Source organism: Rhinopithecus bieti, unplaced genomic scaffold (genome assembly GCF_001698545.2).
Source record: "Rhinopithecus bieti isolate Rb0 unplaced genomic scaffold, ASM169854v2 scaffold_54331, whole genome shotgun sequence".
Classification (NCBI taxonomy): Eukaryota; Metazoa; Chordata; class Mammalia; order Primates; family Cercopithecidae; genus Rhinopithecus; species Rhinopithecus bieti.
In genome coordinates, this window is record NW_016821659.1 from 510388 (window position 1) to 519828 (window position 9441).

At 51.6% G+C, this 9441-nt stretch overlaps 1 protein-coding gene across 1 annotated transcript in view; it reads right to left on the reverse strand.

Moving 5' to 3' along the window:
• Positions 1-661: 661 nt before the first annotated feature.
• ASTL (astacin like metalloendopeptidase) overlaps positions 662-9441 on the reverse strand; it is an 18031-nt gene continuing 9251 nt past the window's right edge. The window contains exons 9-11 of the mRNA XM_017860466.1: positions 9288-9336; positions 9053-9207; positions 662-3061 (exon numbers count right to left, since the gene is read on the reverse strand). Coding sequence (XP_017715955.1) covers positions 2658-3061; positions 9053-9207; positions 9288-9336 — 608 coding nt within the window. The 3' untranslated portion in view covers positions 662-2657. The remainder of the gene's footprint in view (positions 3062-9052; positions 9208-9287; positions 9337-9441) is intronic.

Here is a 9441-nt window from a genome sequence, read left to right on the forward strand (position 1 = left end):
AGTGGAGGAGGGGATTTAGAAAATCGTATAAGGCTTTGGGTCCTATATGTAAAGAATTATGTATGTCTGTTAGAATGGTATGGAGTTGTGTTTCAGGAATGACTAATTTGTTATCAATATATATCCAGTCGTCTGTAGTTAGTTTGGCTGTTGGATTTTGTAATAGTTTGGCCTTTTCCTCTTGGGTGTAAATAGGGGTATATTGAGGAGAGAGAAAACAAATAGAGGGAAGCGTGGGGGTGGAGAATCCGGCAGCCGATTTGGCAGTGGTGTCGGCAAAACTATTGCCAGCTGCTACCGGGTTAGATGGAGTTTGGTGGCCTTTACAATGTATAATGGCTACCTTGGAAGGTGCCGACAGTGCATCCAGTAGTTTGAGTATTTGGTTTTTGTTGATAATAGGGGTACCGCAGGTGGTTAAAAACCCTCTCTCTTTCCAGATAATTGGCTTTAAACCTTGTAGATGTGTCGGAGAGAGAGAGAATTGGGGGCGGTTTGGGAAACGAGTGGGATCTTTGAGCTTGACGAGAACTGGTGGGTGGTGAGCAGCTATGACCGGGGTGGAAGTGTCCCACACTTGAGGGTGTACAAAAATAGGGAAGATGGGGGGTGGGGGTGGCATAGGAGGAACGTGTGCGCATGCACAAAGCATGAACAACAGGTCATGAGGGGGTTGAAGGGGAGTGGATGAGTTGGTGGGAATGTATATGGAGGCCTTTAAGGTGCTCAGGATGTCTCGGCCTAGTAAGGGGGTAGGGCATGAGGGTATAATGAGGAACGAGTGCGCAAAGTAGTTGTTGGCCAGGCAGCAATTAAGGAGAGGAGTTTTTCGCGGAGTGGACGGCCTTCCGTTTACTCCTACTACTACTCAGGCTGGGGCTCAAAGGACAACTTTGTCCCTGCCCTCCCCTTAAGCCACCAGGCTCAGACAAGTGGCATCTTTAAGAGAACCCAGGATCAGACCAAGAGCCAAATCCTAATGGAGGCTGGTGATGGGTGACCTTAGAGCCAGGGGCCTCCCCAGGCATGAAGCACAGCACCTCCTTCCACCCAGCAGCAGAGGCCGAGAGGCGTGCCAGCCTCTGTCCTTGATAAATGGGGCATTGCATGTACTGCCTCTGTCCTAGGGCTGCCTCAAGGTCTCTGCCTGGGAGCCTCCCAGCAGAGCTGTCCCCTACTCCTAGGGGCATGGCCAGAGTCCCTATCCACTCTATACTCATGCAGACCACAGTCCCCCAGCCAGGAGCAAGAGGAGGAACAGCACCTCCCTGCAGTCCTTCCCTAGTGCTAATGCCCAGGACTGGGCCGCTGTTCAGTCTCAGAATTCGTGACTCACGACTGAAACCCAAGGCCGACTGAAGGCAGAGGCCACAGTGTCCCCAGGGCGGCCCCAGCATTGACCCTCCACAAGGCTGGCAAACAGCAACTTGGGAACTTCAAGCTTCAGCCCTGCCCTGCTGCTTCCTGGCCAGGACCCCTGGAGCACTCACTGAAGTCTGTCTTCCCTGGAAGGGGGGAGAGCCACCTGGGGCCCCAGAGGGCAAGGGGCGTTAAAGGCACACAGGAGGCAGGAGCACACTCCACTTTATTCCCTCCCCGAACATGTGGGCCTCCTACCCCCTTCCACCCCAAGCAGGCCTTCCTTGACCCTCTCAAAGGCCACCAAAACAGTACCCTTGGGGTCTGAGGGGCCTCTGGCCCAGGCCCACTCATTGGCACCCTGGATGCTTTCTTCATGCCTGGGACAAACCTCACAGGGAAAGCCAGGAGCTGGGGCAGAGGAGAAGTGGGGCCTGCCTGGAGGAGGCCAGGCCAGGAGCTGGGGCAGAGGAGAAGGGGGGCCTGCCTGGAGGAGGCCAGGCCAGGAGCTGGGGCAGAGGAGAAGTGGGGCCTGCCTGGAGGCGGCCAGGCCAGGTAACCCCAGCCCTTTCTCCTTCCAAGGCTGCGCCTGGCTGAGCTCCAGGGAATAGCGTTCTGGGGTAGAGACGACCGAGTCCTCTGTTCGGAGCCCAGCTGGGGTTCCCATTGTGCAATCCGGGGAGGCCCCACATCTTTTTCTCCCCCACGGTGGCGGCCCTTGGCCCAGCACCTTCCTGCTCTGCAGGGGACTGAGTTGGGCTCTCAAAGCCTCCTGGAGAGAAGGGCTGGAGGCCACACCGCCGCAGAACATCCTCCATACTTGGGCATGTTGGGTGGGATGGGAGGCTGTGCCCAGGGTCCCAGCCACAGGGTTACCCCAAGGGAGAGGTAGGGACACCATTAGTCTATGCTGGGGGTAGGGCCTCAGGCACAGGAGGGATTCCAGGATTCTGCATGACTGGAACCTACTTCTTCCCCACCCCTTCCAGGACCCATCCCTGGAGAATGTCACCTCCCATTCCCAGCATCTTCCAGGGCTGGGGCAAAAGTCAAGAGCAGGCAGAGCCAGGCCTGCCTTCCCCTATGACAAGGCTAGAAGAACCCCTGGCCCTAGGAGCCCTTAGGGGAACACCGTGGAGAGACGGGAAGAGGCCGGCCCTCTGAGATGGGGTGGTAGGTTAGGGCTGGAAGACGGGGTGGCCCAGAGGAGCCAAGAGGTAGATGACTCAGCTCCACTGGGCAGAGGATGCCCTCCCTACCTGGGGACAGAAGCCACAGGCTTAATCTTTGGACCTCCCCTAGAAATGATTTCCAGGTACACAGCCCCCTGGCAGAGCTGGGCTTCCCTGGACAGAGACTGGCTGGATTCCTGCTTCTGAAGATGGGGCTGTGGGCTCAGTGGATGCTTCGGCCAGCCAGGACTGCTCCTGAGCAATACCGGGGGCACCTGCTCCAGGCCTTGACCTTGGGGAGGAAGCCAGGGTCTGAGGCTGCCTTGCCGAGGCCTCCGCACTGAGCTTTTTCAGGACAGGGGACTCCCACCCACGTGGGCTCTCCCCAGGCCCCACAGGAACAGGCTGGCCTCCCGCACTGGAAGCGCTGGGGTCGGGGCTCCTGGATTCCGCTGACAGTGCCTCCAAAAGCTGCTGCAGGGATGGGGAGGCCAGAGCGGGGCTCCTACCACTGCTGTGGGCTTGAGACCCTGCAACAGGAGAGACAGGAGGTAGAACCTCAGAACTGGAGGATGACATGTGGCCTGGCTGTATAGAGCCAGAGCTGGCTTTAGCGTTACTCACAGGGACGAGGAGCCTGGCTCACCGGAGTGGTGCCCACCCATGCCACCGCCTAATGCCTCCAGTACTGGATTCCACACTACCAGAGACCAGGACAATGAAGCCATCCCATCGCTTCCCTGCCTGGCCCCCGAAGTCACCATCAGAACGTCAGGCCACTCAGGCTTCTACCACTGCCTCATTCACACCCGAGACTGCTGGGACAGTTCAGTCCCTGACCCAGCACCAAAGTGCCCACCTTCCGGACCCTTCACCCAGGCTGCTCTGCCCGCGGCCATACCTCACCACTTGCCCCGAACCCAAGACCTGCCCTAGAACTGTTCCTGGACTTAACGGCCACATCCAAATCCTGCACTGTGCCAGGAGATAGGTTGGGGCTTCCTTCTTCACTGGCATGCCAGACTGTGACTGTACCCCACCTCTTTGTGGGCACTCTTCCTCATTTAAGCCCATGTTCCCTGGCTGGCCCCCGCCCCTCAGCACTGCCTCCCATCCCAGTTCCTCCTGCACACGCAGCAAGGGCTTCACCAGGAGCCTCTTCCCTCAGCTGACCCTGACCAAATCCTCATCGCCACGCTACAACTGGTGACTCTTCTACCAGGTCCTGTCAGCCTCACAGCCCACACCTCCCTCTGGATCTGGTCAACACCAGGAGCTCACAGCCCACATCTCCCCCTGGATCTGGTCAACACCAGGAGCTCACAGCCCACACCTCCCTCTGGATCTCGTCAACACCAGGAGCTCCCACCACTGCAGCCCGTTACTGGGGGCCACCTTCCACAGCACCCCCTCCACCTGTGCACACTGAGGTAGTGCGGCTCTGCAGACACTCCGCAGGCCCAGCATCTTCCTACAGCAGCCCTCCCCACTTCAGATCACTCCCACGTACACAGGCTCCACAGCCCCCATGGCTGTCAGCCCCTCGGAGGCAGCCTCAACCCCCTTTCCCTGCCGTCACAACTGCCACCAGACCCAGTCCTAGAGCGCTGGCATCCCCCACCTCTACCAGGCATCTCCCACTCTTCAGTCAGCAGAGGCACATCTCCTTTATTTCCATCCCCCTCTCCCTACCTCTGGTGGCCTCACCTCTATGTAACAGAGGCCCCCGCATCCATACTGTCAAGATCCTCCTGCAGACTTGGGTCTATTCCTGTCTTCTTCCTTCCCGCTAGATCCAAGGAAGTGCCTCAGCTCCCACCACAGGCAGCCTTTTTCCAAACATTCTGGGTGTCCTTTCTCCCCACTGTACCCACCGCTCTTCCAGCAGGTCATGGTTCCAGCATCCAAATGCACTGTCATGCTCACCATCTTGATAGACCCATCCCTTGACCACAGACCTTTCCACTACCTCCCAATTCCATAGTCATGGTAGTCAAACCTCTAGAAAAATTACACACAAAGCTAGGCACGGTGGCTCACGTCTGTAATCCCAGTACTTTGGGAGGCTGAGGGAGGCGGATCACTAGAGGTCGGGAGTTCAAGACCAGCCTGGCCAACATGGTAAAACCCTGTCTCTACTGAAAATATAAAACAGCCAGCATGGTGGTGCTCACCTGTAATCCTAGCTACTCGGGAGGCTGAGGCACACATGACTCCCATCTCAACAAAAGAAATTACACACAAATTTCTTATTACATCTATTCTTTAGGGTTTTTTTTTTTTTTTTTTTTTTTTTTAGAAGATACTTAGTAGGCTGGGCACAGTGGCTCAAGCCTGTAATCCCAGCACTTTGGGAGGCTGAGACGGGCGGATCACGAGGTCAGGAGATCGAGACCATCCTGGCTAACATGGTGAAACCCCGTCTCTACTAAAAAAATACAAAAAACTAGCCAGGCGAGGTGGCAGGCGCCTGTAGTCCCAGCTACTCGGGAGGCTGAGGCAGGAGAATGGCGTAAACCCGGGAGACGGAGCTTGCAGTGAGCTGAGATCCGGTCACTGCACTCCAACCTGGGCGACAGAGCGAGACTCCGTCTCAAAAAAAAAAAAAAAAAGAAAGAAAGAAATAGAAGATACTTAGTCTAGTAAAAAAAGGTGTAGGGGAAAGAGTGGTGCTGAGCAACTGGCTAGTTACATGAAGAATGAAGTGGGACCCCTTCCTTACACCCTGTTCAAGGGTTCACTCCAAATGGGTCGTATACCGAAATGTAAAACCTGAAACTAAGACTTACATGAAAAAAGGAGCAAATCTCCATGACCTTGGGTTAGGCAAAGGCATCATAGACACCAAAAAGGAGTGACAAAATGGGTCAGTTGAACTTTCCACATTTCAGATGTTGGTGTTCAAAGGACATCATTGAAAAGTGGAGAAAACAAGAAGCATAGGATGTGATGAAATATTTAAGGGCAACATCTGATGAGGGACATGTGTCCCTCATATAAAGATATATAAAGAACTCTTACAACTCAGAAGAGACAACCCAACTGAAGAAAAACAGGATATGAGCATTCTCCCAAGATACAGATGACCAACGTGCACATTTTAAAAGATGTTCAACATTAGTCACTAGGGAAATGCAACTCCGAACTACAATGAGATACTACTTCATACTCACTTAGGATGGTTCTAATCAAAATAGATAACAAATGTCAGCAAGGATGGGATAAATCAGAACCCTTGTATACCGCTGGTGGGAATAAAAATGGTGCATCCACTGGACTATATCTTAGCAGTTAAACATGGAGTTATTGTAGGACCTACCAATTCCATTCCCAGCTGTATACTCAAAAGAAATGACATGTTGACACAAAATCTTGTACATAAATGTCCATAGTAGCTCTATTCATAGTAGCCGCAAAGTAAAAACCCAAATGTCCCTCAACTGGTGAATGTGACATATCTATCCAATGGAATGTTATTCAGCAATGTTATTGATACATACAACGTGGATGAACCTTGAAAACATTAAGAAGCCAGACACAAGAGGCTATGTGTTATGGTTCCACTTATGCGAAATGTCTGGGATCAGCAAATCCAGAGAGGCAAAGTAGGTTAGTGATTACCTGGAGCTGGGGGCAGGAGCAGGTAGTGAGGGGAGGGAAAGGGTATTTGCATGCAAGATAACCTAGGAGTAGAATCCAGGTCAGGGGTTATGTACACTTCAGTCTTCAGGATGTCAAATTATTTTCCAAATTGGGTACAGCCACTCATATTCCTATCAATAGGGTCTAGCATTTTCATTCATCACTCTATATCCTTACCAGTATTTGGTATCATTGGCCTTTGAAGTGTCCAGTTTAGTGGCTATAGAATGGTATGGTAGTCTTCATTCACATGTCTTCAATTCCTGAGGTTGAATATCTTTAGTGTGTTTCCCATTTGGTCTCAGATGTCTGCTAAGTCTCTTCCCGTTTTTCTGTTTGATGGGTTTTTTTTTTTTTTTGGAGACAGAGTCTGGCTCTGTTACCCAGACTGGAGTGCAGTGGCACGATCTTGGCTCACTACAACCTCTGCCTCTGGGTTCAAGTGATTCTCCTGCCTCGGCTTCCCTGAGTAGGTGGGACCACAGGTGCACACCACTATCCCCCACTGGTTTTTTCCAGAGATGGTGTCTTACTGTGTTGTCCGGGCTGGTCTTGAACTCCTAAGCTCAAGCGATCCACCCACCTCAGCCTCCCAAAGTGTTGCGATTACAGGCAAGAGCCATCATGCTCAGCTGGTTTGTTCTTGTATTAATGTGTGTATGTGTGTGTATATACACACACACACACACCAGGCACAGTGGCTTACACCTGTAATCCCAGTACTTTCAGAGGCTGAGGCAGGGGGATCACCTGAGGTCAGGAGCTCAAGACCAGCCTAGCAAACACGGTGAAACCCGTCTCTACTAAAAATACAAAATCAAGGCCGGGCGTGGTGGCTCAAGCCTGTAAGTAATCCCAGCACTTTGGGCCGGCCGAGACGCTCGCGGATCACGAGGTTCAGAGATCGAGGGACCATCCTGGTAACACGGTGAACCCCGTCTCTACCTAAAAATACAAAAACTAGCCGGGCAGGTGCGTGGCGCCATGTAGTCCAGCTACTCGGGAGGCTGAGGCAGGAGAATGGCGGGAACCCGGAGGCGGAGCTTGCAGTGAGCTGAGATCCGGCCACTGCACTCCAGTCCGGGCAACAGAGCAAGGACTCCGTCTCAAAAAAAAAAAAAGAAAAAAAAATCAGCCAGTCATGGTGGCACCTGCGTGTAATGCAGCTACAAGGGAGGGTGAGGGCAGGACCATCACTTGAACCCAGGAGGCGGAGGTTGCAGGTGAGGCCAGACGTGCCATTGCACTCCGCCTGGGCAAAAAGATTGATACTGTTCTCAAAAAAAAAAAAAAAAAAAATCATTTCATTTGTAAACCTGTTCTTTTCACTTTCTTTTTGGTGCCTTTGGACAAAGTTATAATTAATGTAGTTGAATTTATGAATCTTTCTTAGTTTACAATTAGTGCTGTATCTCATTTAAGCAATCATTCCCGTATCCAAGGTCCATGAAGCGATCTTACTATATATTTTTTTTCCTAGATGTGTTAAAGTGTATTACATGTGTCTTTCATGCATCCCGAGTTATTTGCACATGATATGAGTTAGGAATTTTTAAATAGATGTTAAAAGGCTCTAAGACAAGTAACTTAACTGTCCTTCGCTAGTGATCATCAGTGGCCCTCTATCAAAGCTCTGCTTCTGAATGGGGTCTGTTTTTGAATTTGGTTCTGTTCCAGTGGGCAACTGTCTAGCCTTGCCCCAGTGCTATGCCTTTACATAAAGACGTTTCATGAACTACATGACTAATATCTGCTAGGGCAAGTCTTTCTAGTTTTTCCTTCAGGGATGTCTCGGCTGTTATTGACCTTTCATATTTTCATATAAAAACTTTATAATCACCCCGTCAGTTGGGAGGCTAAGGCAGGCAGATCACTTGCGGTCAGGAGTTCGAGACCAGCCTGGTCAACATGGTGAAACCCTGTCTCTACTAAAAGTACAAAAATTAGCTGGGTGTGGTGGCGGGCACCTGTAAGCCCAGCTACTCAGGAGACTGAGGCACAAGAATCACTTGAACCTCGGAGGCAGAGGCTGCAGAGAGCCGAGATTGTGCCACTGCACTCCAGCCTGGGTGACAGAGTGAGACTCCAACTTTTTTTAAAAAAGAAAAGAAAGTATGTATCACTCTCTCAAGATCAACACTGGTATTTTGAGTGGGAATTTATAGATTAATTTGGGAAGACTGAATTTTTATAACATTGCCTTCCTTTCAATAACAGGTGTATTTCTCTGTATTTAAGTATTATTTAATGATTTTAATAAAGGTTCATTTTTCCTCAAATGTTTGATATAGCTGTCAGATTTATTCCTTGGGACCTTTATGATTGCTATAATAATGGTATGTTTACTAACAATTGTGTTTCTAACTGGGTGTACAAAATACGATTTTATATTAACTGTATTTACCTTTTCTAAATATTAGTTCTAATAAATTGTTTATGGATTGTTGCTTTCAAAACAGGTAATCATCTATTATGAACCATGTTTTTGCTTCCTTTCCAATCCTCGGACCTTTAGTTTCGTTGGCTCTACCTCAGTGCCCAGGCCCTCCACTGCCACACAACGTGGAGGAGGCAGGACAATAGTGGGAAAAGTTGTCTTGGTCCCTGTTTTAATGTTTTACCCTGAAATGTTGCTCTAGGTTTTTGGTAGATGTTTATTATCTAGGCTAAGATAGTGAGCCCTGTTCCTCTTTGGTCAGAGCTGAGTCAGAGTGAGTGTTCACTTTCCTCAAGTGCTTGTTCTGTGTCCTGTGGCAAGCCTCCGTGATCTCACCCTGCTGTCCCTGCAACCTCATCTCCCTCCGTGTCACCCTCCCTGACACCATTAGAGCACAGGTGCCTTCTCCAGGTTCCAGTCACCTTCCTGCCATGCCACTCACCTCTCCCACGAGGTCTGGGGCCACTTGGGCTGCAGCCGTAGAGTTTGAGGACCCGGGTGATGTCCGAGGCACTCAGGTTCCATCGCTGGCCGATGTGGACGCTGGGAGCCCAAAGCGGTGTGATGGTGGGCAGCCCGCGCCGGCTGAAGGCAAGCCTGGAACCCAGTGGGAGACCCCTGAGTCTGGACCAGGGAGAGGCTGGGGCAGCAGAGGGAGAAGGGGGCAGGGTCCTCACCTCCCATAGTGCATCACAGAGGGAGACCCGAGTCCAGACCAGGGAGAGGCTGGGGCAGCAGAGGGAGAGGCTGGGGCAGCAGAGGGAGAGGCTGGGGCAGCAGAGGGAGAGGCTGGGGCAGCAGAGGGAGAGGCTGGGGCAGCAGAGGGAGAGG